Source organism: Apteryx mantelli, chromosome 2 (genome assembly GCF_036417845.1).
Source record: "Apteryx mantelli isolate bAptMan1 chromosome 2, bAptMan1.hap1, whole genome shotgun sequence".
Classification (NCBI taxonomy): Eukaryota; Metazoa; Chordata; class Aves; order Apterygiformes; family Apterygidae; genus Apteryx; species Apteryx mantelli.
Genome location: NC_089979.1, coordinates 149,750,630 through 149,777,664, shown reverse-complemented (window position 1 = coordinate 149,777,664; position 27,035 = coordinate 149,750,630). Strand labels below are relative to the sequence as shown.

The 27,035-nt window shown below is 40.0% G+C and overlaps 1 protein-coding gene across 2 annotated transcripts in view; it reads left to right on the top strand.

Annotated features, from left to right (window-relative positions):
- The first annotated feature begins 2,008 nt into the window (after positions 1 to 2,008).
- PIP4K2A (phosphatidylinositol-5-phosphate 4-kinase type 2 alpha) overlaps positions 2,009 to 27,035 on the top strand; it is a 123,330-nt gene continuing 98,303 nt past the window's right edge. For both annotated transcript variants that reach the window (XM_067291785.1, XM_067291784.1), the window contains exon 1: positions 2,009 to 2,153. In XM_067291785.1, the coding sequence (XP_067147886.1) occupies positions 2,013 to 2,153 (141 nt within the window). In that variant the 5' untranslated portion in view covers positions 2,009 to 2,012. The remainder of the gene's footprint in view (positions 2,154 to 27,035) is intronic.

The following is a 27,035-nucleotide window of genomic DNA, read 5'->3' as shown; positions in this document are numbered from 1 at the left end:
AAAGAAACAGAGGATGATACACTCAAAATGGTGCAACAAGTCTCTAAATTTATGAGCACCTGTGTAAGTCTGTGTCATGGTTCTGAGTGCATGTTAATTGCCCTAACCAGCCTCATCTGGGATCCCCATTCACACCCTCTGCTCATGGGCCCAGGAGCTCCACTTACATTCAGGACTGGGCTGAGTTCAGGATTTGGGCTAAGTTCAGGTCCTTGCCTGAGCTATGCTGTAGGTGTACCTGTCTCCAGTCCTGTCTCCTGGGTGCACCTTGGACCTATGTTGTAGGTAGCTTCTCTCCAGTCCTGTCTCTGGCCCTGCTGTCTCCTGGATCTTGTATCTCTGTTGTAGCTTTATCTCTGCTCCTGGCTCCTTCTGCTCCTAACTAGACTCTGTGGATGGACCCTGGACCTGGTCCATCGCATCACCTTGTCTGGGACTCTTGATGGGTGCTGTTACCAGCAGCTGGCTGTGCCTATGGTGTCCAGGCCCTGTGGGGTTGTGCCCTGTCGGTGAGGGCACAGCCTGCACTGGGGTCATCTTCGACTCCTGGTTCATCCTCCCTCACAGAGCAAGCCTTGCTCTTGCTGCTCCCTCAAGATCTGCTCACTTTGCTGAATGATCAGCCAGTGAACAAAGCAAGATCTACAACAGTCAGGTCAGTCTGTATGATTCAGAAGTTGATGGATGATTTATGTGCAGATGATATATGTACTGTGTTATCTGTTTGTATTGACTCTGAATAGTGACTGGAGTTGTCATTAAGGCTCTCTGTTATACAATAAAGAAAAGTGTATTTCGTGTGTAACATTTCTTCATAAGTTGGGCAGATGTGCCTTGGCAGGATGTCAGTCTGTCACTGACCACATCCTCTGTGGTCATAGAGGCAGTTATGAAATGTTCTAAATTTTTTTCCCTCGGGTATGATTAGGTGAGCATAGCTTATATGGGTGTAATATCTTTAAAGAACAATGAAACTTCAGCATGGAGTCCAGGAGACTGAGTTTTCAGTTTTTGTTGAACACTGACTAAAAATGATACATCTCAGTTCATAGGTTGGAGCTAGGTCATGAAACAGCTGGCAATGTTCTGCTGCAGAATGCCCTTTTCACTCCTAGATGTCTGACAAAAAATTTGAAACTTGAGTGAACATTGCAAAAACTGCACAGAGTAACAATGTGTATGATCAGCTAGATAAAGATTAAGAAGATCCCAGGTTTTGTTTCCAAGTGGATGTGGAGGTAACAGTGAGACAAGAGAGTTGGCTAACTTTGAGTGTTGAGACTTCCCCACGGGAAGGAAGCAGCAGGGAGCAGAGCCGCCTTTTCCCCCCGGCACCGCGTCAGGCCTTGGCATCAGGCGTTTCTCGGGGGCTCCCGCTCCAACGGCCCCCTCTCCCCTCAGCGGGGGGCAGGGACGGTCCAGCCCTCCCTCACTCCCTCCTTCCTCGCCCTTCCCCACCTCATCCCCGTGTCCTCTTTCTCCTTTCGCACTCATCCCACTTCCTGTCTCCCATCCTCCCGTTATTTCTATTTTCCCCCTCTCCGCCCCTTTCCCTGCTGCTCGACCCCCGTCAGGGCGGTGCGGCCGAAGTGAGGGCGCCGACTTCGCGGCGGCGGGCGCGCAGGCGCGAGCCCCTCACCCCGCCCCCACCGGCGGGGCATGCGCAGTGGCGCCACCGCACAGAAAGCCAGCCGCGTTCCCGCACCGGCTCGGGGGGCGGTGCGTGGCGGTGTGGTGCGTGGCGGGCAGGCGGTGGCTCCCCCGCGGGGGGGGGCGGGGCCGCCGCGCGCGAGCGGGGCCGTTTCAGCGCGCGGCGCAGGCGGCCAGGCCGGGATGCGCGCGGCATCCCGCGGCAGCGCGCGCGCCCGCCGCCTCCTCGCGCCGCCGCCTGCCTGCCTCCCTCCCCGCCCGCCTGCTCCTCCCCGCGCGGCTGGGGCGCTGACTCGCCCCTTTCTTTCTCTACCTCCCTCGCTGCTCTGCCCCCAGCCTCCCCCCGCCCCGCCGGCTGCGCCATGGCGGCCCCCAGCAACGTCGTGCCCGTCATGGCGAGTAAAACCAAGACCAAGAAAAAGCACTTCGTGGCGCAAAAAGTGAAGTTGTTCCGGGCTAGCGACCCGCTGCTCAGCGTCCTCATGTGGGGGGTCAACCACTCGGTAAGCGCCGCCGGCGGAGCGCGGCCCCCCGCCCGCCGCGGCCGGGCGCTGCGTGAGGCGCGGGGGCCGCTCGCCGGTAGCCGCCGCCCGCCGCGGGGGTCGGGGGGGTCGCGGCGCTGAGCGGCGGCGAATGTCACCGGGCGGGGAGGGGCGGGCAGCGCGGCCGTTCCCCGCGGGGGCATGGCGGCCGTTACCCGCGCGTGCCGGGGCGCGGCGGCGGCCGGACCCGGGAAGTTTGTGTCCCCTGCGGCGGCGCTGCGCGGCTCGGCGCGGAGGGGGCCTGGCCCCGGGGCTCGCCCGGCTGCGGCGAGGCAGCGGTGCGGCGGACCCGAGCGCCCGCGGCAGCCGCCGTCCTATTGATCGGCGGTGCCGGTTGTTAAACAGCCGGCGAAGCGCGTGCGGGTGGTGTCCGTCACGGCACGGTGCTGCTCGCCGAGCTCGGCTCGGCTCTGCTCCTCTAGCAACCCGGGAGCGGGCACCGCGAGCCTTGCAGACATGTACTGCGGTTGGGGGAAAAAAAAGAAAAAAACATTATTAGCGCTTAACTACGGAAGTTTTTACTGTCTTCTTCAGTGCAGTTTGTTTAAGCAAGTGTCTCTTGATGGTTTTGTGCGTTTGGGGGAGGGGAAGAGGGCTGCTTTTTGATGTGGTAAAACAGCAGAATTACAACAGAATTGCAACCTTTGCTGAGTGCTATATCACTCTGCAGATGATGTGCTGCTATAACTTCAAAGGCTTCAATTTAACTAGATGCAGCAACATCGAACTGTTGCTGGTAAGTGTTAAATTAGGAGCCTGGTAATGAAGGTGTCACATGACTGGGGCATTATGAGGCTCAAGTCACAGCTTTACATCTTTAAATAGCTACCATAGTAGGTTAAAAGTGTAGAGCCCAAAGATCGCCTAAAATCAGATATCAGGGCAGTAAAACCAAAAACTGCTTCTGGTCTCTTGATAGTGCAAAGTCTGCGCTTCCAAATGTTGTTTTCTACATTAGTAGTGTTGGTTGCAGTTGGTTCTGAAGAGCATCTAAGAATAATTGTCACTTGCAATTTTAGACTACAATTTTTTTGACAGCTTCATAAAATAGGCAAAGTAGTCCTTGGCATCAAACTCAATATTCATTTTGTTTCCTACACGTCTGAATCCTGTTTGTTTTTCTTTGTGTACATTTTAGTAGTTTTGGCCCAAAACCTGAAGTCCTACATCAAGTCTAATCACTGTTAGATCTGTGTGAGGCTACACAATACCTGAAGTAATGATCTAGGGGGAAATACTTTAGCTGTAGGTGTCAATGTGGTATCAGTGACAGAAAAGAAGTCCTAGAGAGGTTAAAGAGTCTGCTTAAGGTAGCCCTGTAAGTCAGTCGAAGATTGTGACACAGAATTTGTTTCGAGGTTTCCTGTAGATTAGTTGTAACCAGTGACATTCTGTGTCATGAGCTGATAAGAGACTAGATATTTATCTACTAAACAAAAAATTCTCTAACTGTGGAAGTCTATGATATGCTGTTTGCCAGAACTGGGCTTAAATGCACAAGCTTCTGCTGCTGCTGCTTCTTTAGTGGGACAGAGAAAGGAGCTTAATGACTAGCATTCTTCATATAAAAACTGCAGAATAGGTTTCTTCAGTGAAAGTAAGCAACCTAATAATTACAGGGAAAGATGCTTCTGATGGATAATGTAAAGCTAGGTCTTGAACAGTGAGCAAGCTATCAGTGGTCTCTCTGGGGGACAGGGGAAGTAGAGAAGAGAACCTCTCTGACAGGAATAGATCTACCTGTTGCAACAGCTAGTTGCTACATAATGTTCGTTCTGGAAATATGGCAACTTTTAGAGGGAAGGCCTGTGCCCTTTACAGGGTACTGTGCCTAATAAAGTAAATAGTAATGAACACGATACTGTAGTAACTCCTAAGCTCATATGCTACTAAGGAGTAGATAGCTGTTCCAATTCAAGTGTAAGAAAGAAGCAAATTGGTTCATGCACGTAAAACTAAAAATGGTAAACTAAAATTCTGATGGGGGGTCAAAGAGAAAGCTTAGTAATAACGTAGGTTCAGTTAAATGCAATTTTGTATTATAAAAAGAAAATCGTTGTAAATTTGAATATGCACTATGTGTTTTACAGATGTTCTTTGATTTCTTTACCCTGCTGCAAGGTGTAATCATGAATAATACTTTGGGCACCATTGAAGCAAAATCCCTCTAACTTATTTTTCATGTGCTCTGTTTCAATCTGATGCCTCAAAATCTAAATATCTCTTGTTAGCCAAGAATGCAACATTTAAGTGTTGCAGGCTCCTCTCTTAGAAAAAAGATGCTTACACTGTTGGTTTGCAATGCCTGATGTGTAGGCATTTCAGGCATGTAATGTCTGATGTGCAGACACTTCAGGGTTTGTCCAGCAAATGAAAATGAGCAGTTAGTCTAATTGCAGCAGGCTCTGTTATCACAAATAAGAATTTCTCATAGGAGAAATGCAAAGTACATGCGTGGATTGATTAACAATGGGGGTTAAGGATACTTACATTTTCTTAGCAGAATAAACAGAAATCCATAAAATGTTGGACTAGGAAATAAGCACAAACATAGTTCATGATGACAGTAATTCAATAAACTTAGAGCATAGTAGTCAACTGAAAAAAACTTATTGAAGATTGCTTTCTGGTGCTGTGCTTATCAACTAACAAGTAAGTAACAGTCAGAATCCTACAAAGTGATCTGGGAAATAAGCATATATTGAAAAGCCAAATCTGATATGCAGTTCCCATATTTTTGGCACAATATGGCATATAATGGAGAAGAGCACTTGGTGAAGATATAAAAGAAAAGCAGACTTTTCTCCAGACTTTTTAAGTTTTTGAGCATGGGACAGAATACCACCATACTTCATAGCTGGATTTTGGAGGACTTTCAAATTCTAAACTGAATATGTGACAAAACTCCATGTAAGAGTAGAGTTCTCGTAACTTTCTTGAGCTGTCATCTCCTAGAAGGAAATATGACCCTAGAAAGGGGAATCTAGCAAGGGTAAGCTGCAATAAGGCTTATAGGAAATGTGTGAATTCTTAATGAGAAAAAATATCTGCAGGGAGATGTCTGTTACCTAAAGTTCTTAAAAACCAACCTCTCTCTCAGCTTCCCAGTAACAAGGTGTTAGGAAATTTTTTGGTGGTCTCAATTTTTTTTAGTCAGAAGTAGAGAGACATCTAATGCAAATTCCTACTTGGCAATACCCTTCAAATTTATTATTATATTTGACTGTATGTGAGGGGGAAACAACATATAAGCAGTATCCAGACTTCTTAAGATGATAATGTGTGCTCATTTTCAAAGCAGTAAACTAGTTTCCTGGTATGCTCAAATGTGCTTCCGATTAAAACTTTCTGCTAAGTGAAAGGGAAAGAAATTGTGTCCCATTTCTTAGATGAAATTCTAGTGCTGTGATGACTGCCGTAGTAGGAAAGACTAACTGTTGGCGTATTTGAATCTTGCAGGCATCTGCATCATTAAGAATTGATCTTATCATGGGGGGGGGAGGTTATACTGTATGTCAGAGATAAGCTGTCTGTGCTACTGAAGCAAATATTTGAACTCAGCAGTTTTTGTGACTTAAAGCTATATTTCTAGCTAGTTAACGCAATTGCAATAACTGTATTTTCAGAGCAGTCCATTACCACTGGCATGGTAAATAACATCCTTATTCTCACCTCTGTATTGTCACCGTTGGTGGATTTCCAGCAACTGGGGGAAGGAAGCAGGGGAAAGAGGATGGCAAATAATTTTTTTGTCTAATGCTTTTGGGAATAATTCTTCCCTCCTTGTATTCTCTGCCAAAAAATGAAGGCAAGAATACATGTTCAGGTTTTACTGATTATTACTATTACTGATTGCCCCAGGTGAGTTTACATTGACAATGAGTCTGTTCAGTCCCAGTTAATAGCCTATTTCTGTTAAAAGTTTGTTAAGAAAGCTGGGAGTGTGTAGAGGAGTAGGCTTGGTCCTTCAAAATATCATCCAAGAATGTAGAAGAAAAGTAATAGAAGTGTGGGTTTTTTGTTTTGTTTTGGTAAGTACTTTGAGGTAAAGAATGGACCTCGCCTAATGCATCAATCATTAAATTTAGGAGAAGAGAATGACTCCCCAACGCAGTTCTCGAGCATACTGTAGAAATTTAAAAAATAAATAAATAAATCCAGACAACTTGGCCTCTAAAATCTGTAATCGCCATCTGTTTCTTGGATGGTTACAAGCTGATCTAAAAATTTATCAGTACCTGTCTTCTCAGTGGCACTTGCCACCTAATAAGCGAGTGAAACAATAACAACGCATGAATCAAGTGATTTTTTTGTTGTTTTTTTTTCCAACATATTTGTAGAATACTTCAAAAAGTATGCATTTTCTGTGGGTGAAGAATTCAAGAGATTATAAACTCAAAAACCTCCTTCAGCTGCTTATATGAGGCACTGTAAGCCTGATGCTGCTGTTGCACACTCAGCTGTAATCTGGCTTGATCTTTTTAACAAAAGTGGAACAACACAAGTATAATAAATAGTCAAAGGAGTGAAAGCTGTGGAGCTCTTCTATCTGCCAGTGAAACTCCTGGATTCAGTTACCATTACACCTAGAAATGAGGGGGGGAAAAAACAGTGTGACTAGTAAATGCAACTTTTTTCCCTGTTATATATATTAGGATATATTTGATCACATTAGGAAAGCTTTTATATTTCTACAGAGGTATAAAATCTGTGTGTTCTTGTCAGTTTTCAGGGTTTTATTTTTTCCCCAGCTAGTTCAGAATCAGCTTGTGTTAGCACACTTGTTTTTCCCATTGCAAACTTTTATTCAGACAAATACACAAAAATAGCTGCCTTATTTATGCTTGTTCTTATGTTTTAATAGGACAGCAGAGAGCTTGTTAAGTAAATGTGTACCCTCTTAGTTTGAGGCATAAATAATATTTCCTAGTACTGACCTACCTATCTTCTCTCTTAAGAGTTTCCTATCCTGAACAAATTTACATTTAGGAAGATGACACTGAAAGGAGCTTGTTGGGTAAATCACTGAAAAGATGCTGACTAAATTGATTAGAAGCTAGGTTATGCCCTCTCGGATAAAAACTATTGGCTTATATTTATGATCAGTTTCCTTAAAAACCAACAACAACAAAAAACAGCACTTACTGCAAACAATATATCTTCATAAGTTACAGGAGTTGATTTCTTCTGGGCCCATATTTGATACATGTTTAATCATAATGACTCTATAATGTTGATTCATGGCATTAGCTGTTGTCAGCACAACAGGCTGGTTGGAAACTATCTGAGAAGGGCAGGACTGGTCATCAGTTGTATTGTCAACTGCGTTGCTAGTGTTTACATTAACACAGAACATCACTACGGCAAGTGTGCTCTAATAGTGGCTTTTCAAAATAAGTGAGACAAAGTAAAACTAAAATTATTGATATTTATGAGTGAACTCAAAATGTGTTAACTGTGGACTTGAAAAAGCTCCTTACTAATTGTGTAGTGTAGATGGTAGTAGAGAGAAGGCTCTTTCGAAGAAGCTGAAAGAAACAACACTAAAAAGCATTGATTATAGAAAAGCAGATAATAAAGCAATTAAAACTACTTAAAAATCATCTGTGTGTTCAGCCCTGTTGTTTGTTTATAGGAGGAAACAGAAGAGGAAAAGCTATGTATTAAAAACTTAAAGGGTTCTTTGGGGAGGGAGGGCAGGTGTTAAGCTCTGTGCTGTAGAAATTAATTTCATACTGCTTTTCTGTGCAGGTGGACAGACTCTAGTAAAAATACAAATTGTAAATGTTTATTGTGATTGAATGAAAGGTAGTACATGTTCCTACAAGAAATAAAATGGGAGTGGTGTTTCATGTGAGTGTCTTTCTCTGAACTATTGAAAGGGGAACGTACAAAGCTTCTGATAGGGACAAGACAGGAAGAGCTATGAAAATAGAGCTAACAGTGGTTTCAAAGCTACTTTCTGTAGTTTCCTCCCATCTGCAGAATGAAGTGGTACAAAGGCTGGGCAGTTTTGCCTATATATTTTTGAAACTGAATTTCATTAACCACAACAGGGAGCACTGGACAGTGTTCAGCACCACAAACAGGCAAAACAAATTTGTTTTAACAACCTAACTTATTTTGAGTATCCTGCACCATTGTGCCCACTGGCTAGAAACTGATAGATGTTTATTTTCCTCCTATACTTTTATGGTGACAAACTTTAATACAACTGACTCACCCCATCATGCAGTTTCTGCTGTCTAGTCCTGTTTTCTGCTCTTCCTTGAATACATCTCCTGCCACAGAGTTTCAGAGGCTATCTGTAAATTATGCAAGTTCATGATACTTTAGATTGAGGTGAAGCTGCCTGTTATTTACTGGTCTTCAGTTTAATCCTGTCAGAGCTGAAAGCTCAATCAGAGTTGTAGCCATGCTGCTTAAAGATATCCTGACTTGTAGAAAGGTTAGTCTGTGGTGGTTGTTGTTGAACTATGAGGTTTTAAAGTCTTGAAAGAGGTACACCTCACTCTTCTTTTCTTCTGTTTTTTTAAGTGATTATGAGTGCTGTTGTGGGTCATTGACTCCAGTATGAATTAATTATTTTATGTTTACTCCTTAGTCCTATTTCTGTGTTTTTCAGCTTTTTGTATTTGATGCTTGCTATTTCGATAGCTATCAAAAACCCTGATCTCTCTTCTTCCCTTTTCATTGTGGGTAAAGTAGATGTTACCTTGCAAAATAGCTGAAGCAGTCTAAGAAATTGCTGCCTCAGCTATGGGATGGTAATGACAAACCTCATTAGTTTTGATGGTCTACATCCAGGTATGTAGTGAAATGAGTTAGCTTTGAATAGTTGAGACAGTAACTTCTTGCATCTGATTTGCTATGTGAACATCTGTCTTATCCTCCTACAGCCTGGCTTGTTCTATAGTAAGTTAATTAGTTTTGTGCTGAAAGATTGCTTAACTAGGGTATTCTAAAAATTGTTTGAAGTAACTGAATGCTGTAGTGATGAATGTCACAAAACTGAAATGAAGATAGTAGCTTTCACTTCAAAGAGTAAGTTTGAATACTTTGCAGTACAAACATGGCCATACACCTTTTGGAGTGCTTTTTTTTTTTTATGAGACTTAGTGAACAACTGCTTCATGCACAAGACAAAGTAATTAGTCTAATCCAGCTGCTTTGCATATTTTTAAGTTCCCAAGGCAACCTTAATATTCTTAACACAGTTGTGCATGCATGCATGATCCTTTTAGATTCTAAAAGAAAACCCCCCAAAAAATTCACTTATGTGGCATTATTAGAAAAGCAGAGAAGCTCCTCATTAGGGCTAATTTACAGAACCACCTTGCAGCCACTTGAGCTGACAGGCTTAATCTTTCACTTTTCCTACTCTCACTTGTGGTGTCTCACAGTTATGTTCTATCTCTTCTCTCACGTAATCCTGCTATTCCTGTGTTTGCATCTTATCAATCAAGTCTTTGCTCTTACAGTTTTCCTGGTTAACAAGCTCAGCCATATCTGTTTTCTTTATCAGTAATTACCCAGTTCCAAACTAATAATCCAGCAAAAATAATATATCTTGAAAAATTTTAATGGACCATACTTCACTGAAGTTCACTGTCCAACCATGCAAACAGTTGTGCTAGCACAAGGAATCTGAAATTGGTGCAAGAGTAAGCAGAAAAGGTTGGGCAAAATAGCTTCTTTGGGAGGAAGTGCCAATTTATGCTAGCATAAGGTTAGTCAAACCACAAGCTCCATAATATTTAAACCAGCCAAAGCTAGGGCTGCTGTATTTGTTTCTGCTCTTTTTCTGGCACTGATCTGGTCCTGTGGTGAGTTCATTTGGGGAGATGCACTAGAGGAAAAAGTAATACCACAAAAGAATGAATAGTGTAGTTTTCTTAAACTACAATAGGTCATATCCAAAAGTAATTGTCCTAGCTTAAAAAAGGAGCCACAAGCACTCTCTGGGGATAGTGGAGGGGAGAGGTTGGCCTTACTAATTTTAAGGTGCACTTTCCTAGTTGTTTCATACAATCGGAGGGACTCCAAATTAGCTTGGGTTTGTACTCTTCAACTGACTAGTGATTTCATATCTACCGTTCAATTTCTTGGTAGCTTGGGGTTGTACTGTTGCCCACAGTGACATTCTCTACACAAATATTTTTACTATGGGTTCTGTACTCCTCAACATGGAGAACTTTCTGAAATTTTTTAACCTTTTAAAATAGTCATGTAATTTTTAAGAGACTTAGCCATCTATAATATACCTGTCAGTTTCCTATATTGCTTTATTTTATCATCTTTTCAGTCTTGGTCTTATGGAACATTCTGAAATGTGACCTTTCAATTTGCCCACGTAGGTAGAGGGTAGATGTCTTCAGATAAGCTGCAGTGGCTTCCTAGGGGATGCAATTTTTGAAGTTGCTTTTAGATGTAAATGGCAACATTTGGAAGACCTTTCAAACAATACTAACTCTTGAGAATCCTACCTTAATTGTTCTCTTGTGGGATATCAAGCCTGTAACTGTAGCCATCACCCACACCCTTGTATCCCCCTTACCCCACTTTGGGTGAAGAAAGGAAAATACCCAACTTGGTTAGCCTAAGACCGGTCAAAACAAAGCAGCTTAGCAAGAATTTATCATACTGAACTGAAACTGAGCAGTACCTGATTATCTTGTGATGCCAAGCCTCAATAACTGCTACTAAGCTAATAATTCTACTACAATCTCCTTCATGTGTGGGAGGCATGTCCTGTTACAAGGTAGTTTTGAAGCTGTTTTGCAGTGTTTAGCTCTCTTTTGGTCATGTTACCCAGTGTTTTGTAGATCCTTGCTTTGGGTCTACTTTGGGTACCAGAAACATTGTTTAGTACAATTGGTGCCAACGTTGCAATGTTACTGGTTCTGCTTCTATCTGTTCTGTTCCGTACTTGTTTTCTCTCTCACACCTGCATTTCAAGTTGCCTGTAGGTAGAGACTACTTGTTGATATTCCACTATAGTGTGGCCCCATCATGAGTTGGGCTCTTGATGATTATAACAAAATAACTTCTAGACAGGAATTTAAAGAAAATAAATGTTTAAATATGTAATTTTCAGGGCACTTTATCCTGTTGCCTGCAAATCTGATGTGTTATGGTTGCCTGTAGCTGAGCAAAAGTGGGTAGATTCAGTTGACATGAAAACATAAAATATAAGCGTAAAATATATATTTGAGACTGCTTGGTCCAAGTAGTTATGTTTAAAAACTCATAGCTGAAATAATTTTATTTTTACAGTAAGACCTTGAGGAAGTATTTATTCAACCTATTCAGTCCCAGTTGGCTATTCAAAGTAGTTGGTTGTCTTTCTGGGAAAGATAGCACTCTTAAACCAGCTTACTTCACTGGAAAGCCTGTAGGCAACCTTCTCCGCTGCAAGTGCTGCAAATTTCTAACTGGAGGACTAAGAAATGACTCATTCAAACTGAAACGTGGTATCAGACAGACTCACTGGAGTGCTGTAGCTTAGCGCCACCCTTTTCAGAGAGCAGTTTGTGGCTGATGTAAATGGGAGTCTTGCTACTTCTGCTTTACTCACCTCTTCTCCCCTCTTGTGATGGTGGGTTAGTATAGGAGGACTGAAGAGCTTTTTCTGGCATAATTATTCTTTTTGGTCTTAATCAGAATGAGAGTGGTGATCTCTCAGTCTGGCTGATTCTTTACTTGCAGTTTGTTACTGATCTGTGATGAGTAAACCAGCCAGGCTTTTCCTGTTCTTGCACAGTGGACAGAACCAAACAAACAAACAAAAAAGCTTCCTAGACGTTACCACTCATCATCTACAGACTGGGGGAAAAACTAATTTACAGAAACAAAATCTTAGTGTGTGTTGACAAGTGTATATATTTGATTGTTGACTCAACTAAGACCAAAACAACAGCTGGAGAAATTGCTCTATCAGGAACTCACTGCAGCTACAGAGAAGTGGGCAAAAGGTTCTTAGAATGCAAGTTACAGAGCTTTTGGCCAGCAGTGTCATTCATTTGAATGAGTTATGCCCTTTGAGGGATAATGTCCATGGCAATGTGTGCTGTGACTCTTAAAACAGGCTTTTTCTTGCTAACTAATGGGGAGTGATATTCTATTTCAGGTCTTGTCCACTTGATGATAAAAGCCCTTCAAAATGCGAAAACAGTTTTTTCCTGGAAAACCATATTTCTAACCATTTTGGAATAGAATATATGTAATGACAGGTAGTTTGAGGGTGTCCTTATGCTGCTGAACTGCATAAGCCATCCTTGTGTTATGTTACTTGGTAGGTAAAAATGCTAGTTTATCTGCATGTCTTAAGAGTTATTAGAGGCAGGAAAAAAATTCCTGTTCTTTGGCTTTGTCCTAAGATACCTTGCTATCCTTGTGGCAGCACAATGCTGAACAAAAGTATGCGCTAGAAATGCTGTTAAATTAAGAACAGAAGGATTCTACGGGTATAGAAATATGGTTAGCTGGCGAACACTAATTCAGTCACTTAAGCAGCTGTAGCTATGTGCATATGTTTGCCTCAATAGCAAGACTATAACAGTCATTTCAAAACTGCCTTTGTGATTTAAGGCAACATGCATTACTTAGTTTGCAAAGCAGGGTTAAAATGTGCCAGGTTAAGCCAATGTGCGTTACTTCTTGCAGTGGAATTGACCAAGGGCATGTACTTCCTTGTACTTGGCTGGTGGGAAGCAACACCTTAAGCTGAAATAACTTGCTTGTTTTTATTCAGGGGGACATAGGACCTCTTTCTGAACTGAAGAGATCAACTAGAAAATTATCACTTACAAACATATAACCAATATTTCAGTACTGTTTGAAGTGTTGTTTGCTCTTCAGTCAATCTCATTCTGACAAATCTAAGCTTTCTGCTAATCAAAAACAAAAGGAAACTGGACCTTCTGTGTCTAGTTTATACACTCTTAATGTGTAGCCTAATCCTCAAAACAAATGGTTTTTGATTTGTTACATGAAGCTTGGGCTTCCTGGTCAAAACGTTCGAAAATAGTTAACTTGGGAAACTAATCTAACTTTTTTTCTGAAATGTCAGGCACTGTTTAAATTAAAATTGCCTAGGCCCTTAATTAAAGGATAAATGTAGATTTGGTTGGATAGAATTCTCAAGAGTGAACTTGTATAGCTATTAATCAAATTTTTTTTCTTTTTCACTGCAAAGACTTCCCTGCTTTTCTTCACCTGCTGCTGAAAACTGGCTCAAATACTTATGCTAGCTGACATGGTTCACTTGGAAGAAGTTTAATACTACATCTTTAAGTAGTTGAAAGAAGTAACAAAGGACTGAGATAGTAAAGCATGATTATTGAGCTATATGTACTCCATTACTTACCATGACTGCCCTAGCTGACAAATTAGTCTGAGCTCTGAACTGGTTTGTCATATTCCTACTAGCTTGGTTTTGTGCCTTCCTCCTCCCCCCCTGCTCTTTTAGGGTTCAATTCCTCAGCTGGTCAAATAAGCTTTTCTCATAAGTTACTGTTGCGTGTCACCTCTCTTTCCCCTCCATTTCTCCCGAGTTATGTTTAAATCTTGGCAGCTTAATAACTTCATAGTTCAAATACTTTGAAGAAAGCTTTAAGTATTTTGCATGTACTATAGTAAAGGTCCATAAAGAATGTTGTCATCTCCAGAAAAACATTGTTTATCAGGCAAAATGTATGGAGAGAGGTAATTTTTAGACCTGTGTATCTTACAGGCAAAGGGAAGAGAGAGAAAATAGGCTTTTAGAAATGGAAGTTGTCATTAGACTGTTATGAAAAGAGTTGTGTGAGATGGACCATTTAAGTGAGCTGGGCTTATAAACAGAAATTAGGGGGAGGGGATAATCTTACTGTAGCTCAGCTATCTACTTGTGTAGATATAGGTGTATTTTTACCTGAGTAGATCTTCTACAAGACATTCCATAAATACCATAGATGACATTTGAGGCAGGGATTCTACAGAAGTTGGACTCAATAATCAAAATTCTCTGCTTTAGCTGTCATCTTCCACCACTCTTTGTTCTGCATTTTATTTGCATTGGTATTGACATGTTGGTTAGAGGCTGATCACTATGTCTTCCAGCACAAACACAAATCTTCACTAATTTTTTTTTCCACTAATTCATATCTTCAAGAATTGTTCATGAGAGCTTTCCCTTTTTTAATCCAGTTTCACTGGACAGAAAAGGAACTGTAGTTTGCCTCAAAATGAAATTTGATATTGCATCTGTTTTAATGCTTCTCTGGATAATATTGTTTTAACCACTTTTGTGGAATGTCAGTTAGTGTTGTATATATGAGTCATATTGGTATGCATTGGGGATGTTTATATTATATTGGTATAACCAATAAATTGAACTACAACATGTTTAAAAAGAGAAAACTCAAGCTTCTGGGAGAGAATTAGGACTTTAAGTATCATAAAACCCCCAGGCCAGAAGTCTATAAATGAACATAACAGTGCTGTCAGATGAAATCATAGGGAGCTTCTGTTCACAAGCAGCTTCAAAGTTTGTGAAGAGCAGGAAATGCTTTGTGTGGATGGTTTTGTACACTACTTCAACTGGGCTGTGACATGCAGAACTGCTAAGGAATGCAAATACATAGCTTTCCAGGTACTACAAGGTATATCTGAAACTTTGCCCCATGATTTACATGCACCCTATTTTTTTTGATACTAGATTGAAAAATGGGCTGATAATAGTTATCTGGGTAGTCATGCTTTTCTTCTCCTCGTGTACATGATGTGCCAAATATTTTAAATATAATTCTGCAAGTTGTAACCATAGAGGATAGTTTATGAAATGATTTCTTGGTTGCTGAAATGTATTTAGTTGTGGAAGGCTAAATCCTGTCATGCTTTTAAAAACATGCATGTCTTTTATAAAACTAACTTCCAGTATTAGGTGAGTTTTCAGACATATCTAATGTCTTAAAACTTATGGAAGGGTGGATAAAGGCCTACAGTGTCACCCTCCGTATTTAATGTTGTTTGGGATTGTTTTGTCATAACTGCTCTTAAAAACTAAAACTTCAGAGACCTTTTCTGAACAAGCCTTACAAAACAGGAATAAAACTGCTCGGCTTTTAGACTATTGGAACATAAAGTGAACAATATGATGTGAGTCACAGCACTACCACTGCATAACTGAGGGTAGCTTGCAAAATTTTCTAGAAATAGGCTAGTCAGAAGGCTGGTATTGCTGAATTTTATTGTATCCTCCAGGACAGAACAGCTGATGGTCTGCCTGATTAGCCTATCACTTTGTGAAGTGCCTTCTAAAGCCTCAAGTTCCTCTCCACTTGCCTATTTCTGCTTAAGTAATGTACATAGGAAAGTGCTCTGGAGAGCAACTTGGTTGGGGCTTCTGGTAGAGTTGGCAGGATTCACTGTTGAATGAGCTGCTACTTTCACAGCTCCCTCTGAGTAGACAGCCTTGCAGTTCCATTGTAAAGGCATATTAAATGAAACAGTGGTAGATATGTATACCACCTAGTAGAACAAACCCTAAATAGATCTCTGCACCTAGGCTAGTCACACTGGCTCAGTATATAGGCAGAATCAGGTGGAGATGCTTACTGGGTGGATGTCTGAAATTTTGGAAAGATAATTCCTATGCAAAATGTGAAAGAAACAAAAAAAAATATTAAGTTGCTTAGAGGCTGAGTTAAGCTAATGACCAATAAACATTCTCCAGAACATCATTTATCATCTTTAATTATCCAGGCTATGGTTGCAGAATAGTTGCATTGCTTTTTTTAGAAATATCACATATATTTCATGTGTGAATATACACAACTTTTATGTAAATGACAAGGAAAATGTCACTGTGAATTCTAATGCTATGGAACTAAAAGCATTTAATGCATCTTGTTAACTTTATACAGTGACTTACTAATGAATTATTTCAAGTGCCCCCTTCCCCCCCCCCCAATCCCACCCAAGGTATTTGAGCTCAGGAAGCACAAAACGTGTAACCTGAAGCCAATAAAGCCCCTCAGTATGATCACTCCACTGTCAAAGATCTCCAAACTCTAAAGTTAGTATTGCATCTTCCCTGTCCCCACTGAAGAGGGGAAGGGAGTGTGTTCAAGGACAAAGGGGAGTTGTGGGGGAGGGGAGAGGTTACATGTTTTGGAACAGATTTATGCTTCTCAGATTTCTGGCTGCATTTGTTAAATAAAGATATGGCTTCATAGTCAGAGTGAGCTAATGTAACTGAACTGCAGCGCAAAGGGATGGTCCTGCCTGAACCTTTGCAGTAGTTCTCCCAGGTGTGGGAGAGCCCTTCTGCCAGCAGGAGTGTCCCCACGCGGTCAGCCAGGGCAGCCATGTGTCCAGCAGGAGACTAACCTTGGGTGAAAAAGGGGCAGGGGGGCAGCGGGGGCAGAGAGAGGACAGGTATGCAATGTGAGTTGATTTTTTTAAGTAGCAAATTGACTTAGTTCTCCTCATGATCTTTTAAGTGGTAGTGCTAGGACATAGGAGGCTAAAGAATATGAGAGTGCAGGCTGTGTTATTCTTCTCTGCATCAGCCTCAGTCTAAGCCAGTTGTGAAACAGTCCCCTCTAACTGTTCTGGGATATGATAGTTTCTTCCTCGCATAGAGGCTAGTGTTTTCAAAACCTGAAAGTGTTAATATGGATGACGAGTAACAGGATGAGCAATAGAAGAAAAGTTGAAATTTCTTAACATCAGCTGCTTTTTAAAAATGTTTCTACATATTTCTGCCATTTTAGGTCTTACAAACAGACTTACCCTAATAAGCCATTTTGAGCTTGTTGTCCTCTAGAAATAAAAGACAAATTCTATCTGATCAAGTATCTTCTTAATTAGTTTCACCCTTCTTAACATTTAATCATGCTTGTACTTTGTGTCATGGAAAGAAGCAATAAAATGCAGTGACTCTGATATTTCCAGTTAAAAATCAGCCTCTTAGTGGAATTGTTTTTCAGATTTTTTTCTTTGCTGTAAATGCTAACCAACAAGCATATAAAAGAAAGTGCAATCTTTGTGTGGAATTTTTTTTTTTTAACTGTTTGGAATACAGATAGTCCAAATACACAGCAATTTTCTTAAATCCTGGAAACACTTCTCATTTGTCACAATAGGTTTAGGTTGGTGTCACTGACACTCATTGTTGAACCTGAAAATTAATGTATTAAACTTAATCCATCTTAAATGCAGTATTCTGCATTTAATGCCGCATTTTATGTGCAGTGTAGTACAGAAACCTCAACAAACTGTTCTGCATCTTTGTCAAGAAACTGGAGAATACTTACCTTTTTTCAGTTGGTGTTTTGATATGAGACTCCTTGGCAGTCTGTAAGGTGGAAAGTCATCTTTACAGAAAAGGAATTTTTTTTGTTTCCTCCGTGCTACTAGTGTCTCCTGCCTTCTGTTTTTGAATGTGCATCATTTAACAGTTCTGTTGCTGTGTCCCATTCCAGCCTGGGATTGTGTCTTAGGGTAAGCACAAAGCATTACTTGTGGGAAAAGATGTAACCGTTTGCCAAGTAGATCATACTATATTAGCTTGTATGCGTTTATAATTGTTTAGGGAACCTGAGTATATGCTGATTTCTCAATAGGAGTCTCAGAATGGATATCTTTAACTTGTGGTTCAGTTGCCTTGTGTAACTTCGATCTTACCTCCTTTCAACAGCAGGGGGTGTTGGTCTTAGTCCTGTTCTTTCCTTCCTTTTGGTACCCTTGGCTGAGCTGTTTAACTTACTAATTCAGAAGGAAAAATATCCTTTGGCAAGGGAGAGGAGTTTTAGGAAATTAAGTAATTGGCTTCTGATGGTATCTGGCAAATACCAGAGCCAGTACAAAAGGAATAGTCAGAATGGCATGGCTGGGTGCTAGGAGTAGCTGGGAAATGAGTCCTTCCCCCTTGCAATAGGAGCAAGCTGTTAGTTTGGTTTAGTATCTTGTGTAATTTCAGCCTCACTCTATTCAATTTTAACTTCCTTCATATAGGGCATACTTGCAAACTCTCATAATAGCATTTCTCTAATTGTCTTATGCAAACACATATAATTTACATGGACAAAAATGTAAGAGGACTTTAGTTGAAGTAATACGAATTTTCCTGTGCAGTTGCAGTGCACTGGTACGTGTTTTATACAGTATATCTACCAATTAACTTGCTTACTAGAAAAATTGTCTTCTACACCTCGACTGCTCAACACACCATTTTAACTTGTTTCTGTTCAGACTGACATAAGTCTATTCTCCCTGCCACTCTAGTAAGTCATGCTTCAAATTCAAGTGACTTCTCTCCTGAGTGACCTTTTTGTAGCTAATCTTTTTTTATGAAGACTTTCTACTAAACTGGATCCAGTCAGTACAGGGAAGTTACAGCAGATAACAGCACTACCTGTGGTATAAGTTCAAAGAATAAAAATTCTGGACAAGCCCTTCTCAGCTGAGACTGTGGTGCTCTTAAAAAGAGGCCCAGTTACTACTGCCTGTTATGCTGGCTCTAGTATTTGTCTGATCATCCAGTAAATCTATGAAGCTTGCTGAAAGACCAGAAACTAATCTGGCAGAAAAATCTGATTTTGGCTTTTGCTTTTTGTTCTTGTTTTTCCTGAGTTAGTGGGTTGAGTCAGCTTGCTTTGTGATTGAATGGGGATGATAAGGGGAGGGGAAGAGGAAGTGAGACTGTTCCCACTTGCCAAGCAGCAAGCTATTTAATTTAGCTCAGCCATGAAGCAAAAGGCTGTAAAACGGCAACCTGAGCTGATCTAACTGCTGGCTACTATGGTCCTGTCTCCATTTATCTTCTTCCTGTCAGGTCAGTCTTCACTAACCTAGCTCAACCAAAGGGCTGTCAAATGCCGGGCAGTGTAGGAGCGCAGGATCTGGCATTCAGGTTGACTTAGGCTGCCATGGATCTGCAGCCAGAGGAAAAGATGAGCAAAGTTAACACTGTAGGACTGTGGTGTGTTGCGTGGTCAAGTCTTTTGTGTTTCAAGTAGTTACTCTGACAAGGAGTATTTTCATTTTCTTACACTGTTAGGCTTCCTTACATCAAACCTGATCCTTGTCAATACTTCAGTACTAGTGTACTTTCAACCCCAGGTTCTAGACTATGCATGAGTTGCAATGCATCCGCTTTGTACAGTTGTTCTAGTTATTTTTCTTTAACAACAGCAAGTCTTAGTTTGGCTAGTGAATTCTTGGAGGCTGAATTAACTCCACACAAGACTTACCCATCTAACAGTTCCAGATTACGCAGTATTCTCTCTCTCTTCCTCTCCCCCCACCCCCTCCTTTTCCTCCTCTCCTGCTATTTAAAGCAGGGACCGAGTGGCTTTGCTACCAACCTAGGCAGTTTAAAAAGAGAAGTCCTCTCGTTTGCTGTGGACAGCACCTCTGATTCAAAGTTTTGTGCTGCAAATTGTTGAAGGTTAGGAAAGTATCGGGGGAACATTGCTACGTGTTTGCCTTTTTCCTTCTTCTCCCTATTCATTTCCAGTAAGATTTCTTAGTCTAACCTTATATGGATATTCTTGTGCTTCTGAGAGTAGTTCTCTTAATTCTGTTATTGATTGTCTTTGGATCAGTCTTAGCCTCCAGTAGATAAGAAATACTACTTATGTGTTCCCACAGGTTCCTCTCTTCTTTACATGAAGCTTCAGTGACACTACTTTGAATTTAATTATGGTGATTGCTTTTTGAACATCACTTGATATAAAACATATTTGATTTTTCTGGTTAATAACATGAACTTACAGAACATCTGTGTGATCATGTGCAAACATGTACATGCATTACCTGAAAATCTATAATAACCTCCAGGTTATTCCTCCCTTGTTGTGGAAGGAAAGTAGACCGTGTGGTATATTTTCTCTTTGTTTCTGGGGACAGAACAGAGGAATATAAGGATCCTGCTGCCACATGTAATCAAATGTCAAGTTTGTGAGCCAGTTACCAATGTTACTACTGAATATCAGTCTGTCTTTCAATACTGAAAGCAAAACTAATCCATTAGCAAGATTTGACCTCACTTGCCCTCCTTGATCATGGCATTGCCAAAACACTTGCAAACAGTCTTTGAGAGGACCAAACCACTGAATCTGGCTCAGTTCAGAGAAGCAGTTGTTATTACTAGGATGTTTTCAGCAAGCTGCTTAAAAAAAATAGAGAAATGTGAAAGTGCATGCATCTGCACACAACTAACTCCTTGAAAATATCAAATCCTGAGACTTCAAAGTCTCTATTTAAAGTCAAGGACTGCCAGAATTAACTTCCTTGTCTACCATTGCTTTTGCAAGTTGTTTGAGTCAGAGCTGTCTACCTCTTTTTTTTTTTTTCTTTCATATCCTGGATGTTCTCTGATATCTTAGATTAATAAAATACTATCATCTGAAGGTCTCCAGAGAGAATTTTAACTACATGCGCATGGAGATGTAACACTCCTCAACTTTCTTAGGATATGGCTGAACTAGCTTATCTCATTCTGATGCTGTATCATAAGGACTTTGAGTTATTTTGATTAGTTCAACACTTTCTCCTCCTTCCAGTGTTTCTCACACAATGGTATGGTAGCAGCTCTCTCTTAGTGCATGTCCTGACTCTGACAAGCAAGAAGCCTGAACACAGCTCTTGGAGAACTCTGGTGCTGGGCCTTGGCGTTCTTGTAGAAAGCGCTAGCTAATCCAGGAAATACTGGTTTATGAATTTCCTGAGAGCTTTCATTCATTCTCCATAGGTGATATTTCTTACCTGAGTTAAAATCTTGGATGCTAGCTATAATATGTTCATGTTAGGTGCGACTAGTGCCTTATTTTTCTATGGTTCAAGAAGTTTGGAAATGTAATATTTAGCACATTTTGCAAAGCTGCTACTAACCATTTGAAATTTAGGTGACATTAGGTATATCTATCTGCATATGTCTGTAAAGCACAAATGTAGTAGTGGTTAGGTAGCTACATTTTATATGTGCAACAAAAGAAAATTGTAAATACTGTACCAAAAGTAGGGACTGATGTTTTCAAATACAACATTGTAATTTCAGTGGACTTGAATACAGCTATCTTGGCTTGCAGCCAAGGACACAGGAGGCTTCTGGAAAACTTCCAGGTGCTAATGGAGCATGTGTATTTTGATTGAATTTGACTATGGCCAGTGAGTCTTGGTCTTCATCTTTTTGTAAGTGTTAAAATGCATGTTTTTTCTAAGTATTAATATTTTACTTAAAATACTATTTTAATGCTCAAGGGCATACAGAATCTTCATGATGTGGATCTCCTATATGCCAAGCATAGCAGGGGCTGAAACATCAGTGTTAAATGAGTGAGAGAATGCAGTCTACTGCATTACGTTTTCGAGGGCTATGCTATGAAAACAAAACTAGACATTCTAAAAGCCTTGAAATATTTTTTTGTTTTGGCAGCTTCAAGTCCTCCCAAGAAAAACTACCGCTTTAGTTATATGAAGTCTGTTCTATTGTTGACTTAATGAACTGTTCAGGGAAAAAAAAAAATCTAATATAGCAGAATTGTGGTCTGGTGTACGGAGCCTTTGACAAGACTTAAGGCTTGTAGTTTGGACACAAGCCGCTGGATCAATTATCTGCTCATCCGTTTTACTACTGGTCAAATTGCTGCAAAGAAATGGGTTGATAATGTGATCCTTCATACTTCAAGATCCATCAGTGCAGGGAAGAAGAATGTATTAAAGCAAGGTAATATGATGAGGTTATTCTTTTAGTTTGATTTACAAGAAATGAAAAATTCAAGTTTCAGATACCAAAGAATAAATAATTAGGAATTGCTAGGCAAACGTGAAAGACAGGTGTAGTTCTGCAAATGAGTTCCTGTTAAAGTACTTATCCAAGTGCTTTTACCTTGATACCATAACTAGTTTGGGAGAAGGGGCAAGTAGATTACTGTAGCATTTGTGTGAGTGCTGGTATGATCATAAGGAGTAGGTGGCTATATGTTGGAGTAGTTCAGCTCTCAACATAGAAACACATTAGAAGCTTTTGTATTAATGGATTGTCAGGTTAAGGAGTCAGTCTAATTTTGCTCAGGAGCAATAAAAGGTGAGGTAATGCTTTCTTCTGGAAAACAGCTTAAACCGATAATCGATGTGAAAACACCGCTACCTAACTGTCTGCAAAAATAAACAGATATGCCTTGGTAAACTTCTTCTGAGTACAAGTGTTGGTGGTAAGTCTTCAAATAAGGCTGTAGCTTTAAAAGGAGACTTTTATTTCTATCTGAATGATTTAATTTCAGAAACTCTCCTGGTTCTTGGTTCTTGCACAGTTGTGTTTTGTTCCCAGTTATTAGCATATAACTGTACCATCACTGCAGTTATGTTACTGATGTTCTCTATTTTGTATAGAAGGGTTTAAGTTTCAGTGAACTGCCCTTGTCATGCCATTAGTTTTGTTAAATTCTGCAATAAAATTTGCAGTGTTTTTAATGCAATTATATGCTGTGTTACCTTATCATAGAGGTCTGTGAGCTTTAAATAATCACTTCTTTTTTTTTTTCCTTCATGAAGAAGTTATCTCTGTCTGTGATTCATTATTGCATTTCTCTCTCCAGTCTTACTTTTGGTCCTTACACCAGTTAGTAAAATTCATTTTCAAGTCAGCTGTACCAGCTCTTTTGCAAGGAAGTGTTGGAAATGCATAGGCAAAAGTTTATTCCTGTGTAATAAGGCTTCTAAGTTCCTGTTAAACTTTACTGTATAACAGATGAGACTACAGCCATATTTAATACATTAAATCTTCAAACAGGAGTCCTTTGTCTTTGCTATGCGTTTTTTTTATGCTCAGGAGGTGAATCAAGACTGTATAGTGAAGGAAGGCTGTTCTGGGCAGAATCATGCCTTGACTGTCCCAGAAATGGGCGTGTGTGTTGTGCAGAGGGGAGAAAGAAGATCTTGAGGCTAAGGCAATTGTATGTAAAACTAGGGAGTTGCATTCTATCCCTGATTAAAAAACATAAGGTTAACTGACTCGATCAGTATCATTGTGTTGGGCATTATATATAGGATAATTTTGGTGTGTTTTAAAGCCACTCTTCTAGTCTGAAGAAATACTGAATTCTTGGAATTCAAGAGTGAATGTTAGTGAATATTAAATCTGCCAAATACAAAAATCACCTTATTTTAAGCATTGAATTTTTTGAGGAAGACTAAAGAAATAAAAATTGAATTTGTTCTTAATATTCCTGAACCTCCTTTGCACCTTGTGGATAAATCAATGTCCTGTCTTTGTACCCTGGAACTATAAGGTAAACTGTTTTGAAATGCGTTATCCTTATTGTAAACATTATTAATCTAGAAACTGGTGAGAAAACTAATTCTATAGCTAATGCAAATTTAATGTTATGGAGTGAACTATATACATATCCCTCTTTTGCATAAGAAGTGATGCACAGTTTGCAGCCTGTGGGGGAAAAAGTAGACAATATTAAGACTGCAGGGCATTGTTCAGGCCTTTCTAGCTCTTGAAGACTTGATTTAACTGTTTTTCAGTGCAAGTTTTTAGTCTGAATGCAACTGACCTCACAGTTTTTCTTTCTTATGTAAGGGCTTTCTGTACAAAAGATGATAGTTACTTGTCACTACAGTGTGCATGCCTGGTATACGTAAACTGACACCTGAAACAGGGTGGAAAGAACAGTTGTTCTTGTATGTAGCTGATGTGTTAATTTTTAGAGGAGAGTTTTACCTACCTGACAAATCAGAACTGATCTTTTTGAAGCTATCATGATATTTAACAGGTCCCTGAGTTGATAACGCAAAGCACTCCTGTATCAAGATAGTATTGTGAAGGAGCAGCAAGCACATATTTAGGATGATTTAGTGCTTCTTAAATAAATGCAGTTTCTTAATATGTATCTGATACTTGTTTAGATAACCTTTTTCCCTATTTTTTCCCCCCTTTTTAATCCTGGTTTTAACTCTTGTTTTCCAAATATCACCTTCTTCCCCCCCCCCCCTTTTTAGCACAAACCTAAGAAATAGAATTTTTACTTCACCAAGATTGGAGACAGTGATCACTTCAACTTGTGGAACTTGCTCTGTTCTTATGTGTTCTATCCATAAAATATCTGTGAAGCAATATCTTCCAATGTGTGTATAGTCCAGTACCTTTCAGAAACTCACTTTGCTTCATGCAAGCCAGTAGTTATTTGGCTTGTTCTACTCTTTCCTCTCACAGAAAGCACCAAAAAGAATAGTACCGTGCCCAGATCCTGGTCTGACTTCTGTTTTTTATTAGTACCTAGAACACTAGAGAACACTTATTTACAGTGGTAGTCAGCGGAAGCAGGCTTGATAGAGAAATACTTACTTCTAATATGTTGGTATTTGCAGCGTTTTCTCTACAGTATCGCTTATAATTTTGAAAGATTGTTTAAGTTGCCTTTAGTCTGATCAGGGCATTCATTTTCTAAAGGACACTTACTGCAACTATTTTTTCATTGATGTAAAATGAAAGGAAGGTGAAACTGAGGATGGAAAATGTAGTGGAAGGAAGATGATACTTAGCAAGAAGTGGCATAGTGTCTATAGTGTAGTTATGTGGATCTAGCTACTCTTACTTAGCTACTCTTACTCCAAATTGTATTGAATTAAGCATGATAAGAGTTACAAATAGGAACAGTGTCTGTAAATAATGAAAATGTGTGTTCCGATACTTAGGTAAGTGGAGTCTTCAGACTGGATTTTTATTAATTTCAATTTCATTCTCTTTCCCATCCCACCTTTAAGCAACCATGGAAGAAGATGTGTTTTATCGAAAATAAAGTACTGTAGTTAAAAATGAAGTTTTGGGCATTTGGCTGACTTCTGTTCCATAAACAAACAAACAAACTGATATGAAGCAGCTTCTTAAACACTTTAGCCATAAGCTACAAGTTTGCTTTAGCTTTTGCTAGTTTGTTTCCTCATGCACTAAATAATCTCTGACCTTGTGAATGTTCTGTAATAAAGGGTTGACTTTTTTTCCCCTCTGTGCTGGAGTCTATAGGTGTTTCCAGACATTAGACTTGCGAGAACTCTGACATCCATAGCTGCATTGAAATAGGCACTCTGCAATACATGTTGAGCTTCTACCTGCTGAGTTGAAATAGCTAGTACGATCCAAAAAGACTTAACAAAACACACTTGTCTGATGTGATGTGTGTGGAACATGGCAGTCAAAAGTAATAATGTTTGCTTTATAAGGCATCTTAAATGAGACTTGAGAAGAATTGAACTGGAAAATGAAATGTTGGGCTATATATTTTTATCAATATAGCTGTAAAACTCTTTGCATTGTGTGAATTATCCCAGGTAAGTGTACAGTAGTATCACCTGTATCCATTAAATTTACTTCCTGTTGCCCACATCCAGTTATTCAGTGTGTATATCTCACCAAAACAAAAATGTCAGGTAATTTTAAGTATCATCAGTTTTAGTTGCAAAACAGCTTCATATTATGTACTTATGTTACTGTCACCCATGATCAGTGGGTATATTAAGAGTAATGTTATAAGCCTGGCTAGCAAAAATCCCTGTGAGATGCATGGTTTTGCAGTTGAGGCCCTCGTGTATATGGGACAATGCATGTAAAAGATCAGCAGTTATTAGTTGCTTTAGGAGATGCTTCGGCTCAGAATCTGTATAAATCTGATCTCCAGAGTTAAGTACAGCAAATAAGTGCTGAAAATGGTCTTAATAGTCTGCTCCTTGATTTTTTTCATTAGACAATTTGTCTGCTGTTGTACAATGCTGAGACTGAGTCCTCTCCGTTTGAGGCTTGGCTAGTGAATGCATGGCTGCAGAGTACAGGCCAATCCTGCCTTTCTAGGATTTGTGGCCCTCTGAACAACAGCAGGAATGCCGTTAAAAGGTAGACTTACCTGGGGAGGAGAATGAGATTCTCATACTGCCAGAGAGATGATCTGGGTCTCAGGAGCTATGGTGTAATGGTCACAAATAGTTTGACTGCTGTACTTGACTATCAGCAAATAATTAAGGTAAGCAGCTCACCTGAGCTTGAGTTGCTGTGCACTGATTGCTTCTAGTGCAAGCTACTAATTTAGCACTAGCTCTGATATCTTATGATGTGTTGCAGCCTGTGTAGGCATAGGCTTTGTTCTGTAGGGTTTTTTCCCTTTTCTTTTTCTTTGTTTTTGCTTCTCCTTTTTACATTAGAGTTCAGACATAACAGCAATCAAAGCAGAGTATTATGGAGGTATTTTTCGTGCCTTTATTTCAGAAGCTTGAAAAGAATGATTCTGTTACTGTGCTTTTGACTGGTGTACTCAGAAGTCCTTAACTCTTTATTTTAAAGCTCTTCTGGATATTTAAAAACTTCTCCAGGTATTTAAAATCTTCTCCAGAATTCATAAAGCAAGCAGGAGCTTGACTCTCTTGTGCTGCCCCCCGCCCTTGTTTCTATATATGAAACTTTATACACAAGGATAATTCCTCAACATGTTTGTTGCTATCTAGGCTATGCTTTTGCTCTACTTCTAAGGGGGACCCTGATACTGGCTTCCTCAAAAGCTACATCTTTAATGAACAGAGTGGAAAATAAGTATCTTGTTCACTTGCACAGGGAGATTTCTCAGCTATCAAACACTTGAAATGAAAATATGTGGTAGTGCTGCTGTATCTTATCCTACAAGTGTAAATTCATCAGTATTTTAAAAATAGGCATGTATTTAGCCATCTGCAAAGGACTTTTAAAACAAAATGATAGCAGTGAGATACATAGGTAGTGTTGATGCTTGCAACTGATCACATCTTTGAGCACAAACACACTGTTCTCTTGTTTGAAAACATGTTTCCTAGGTCAACTTC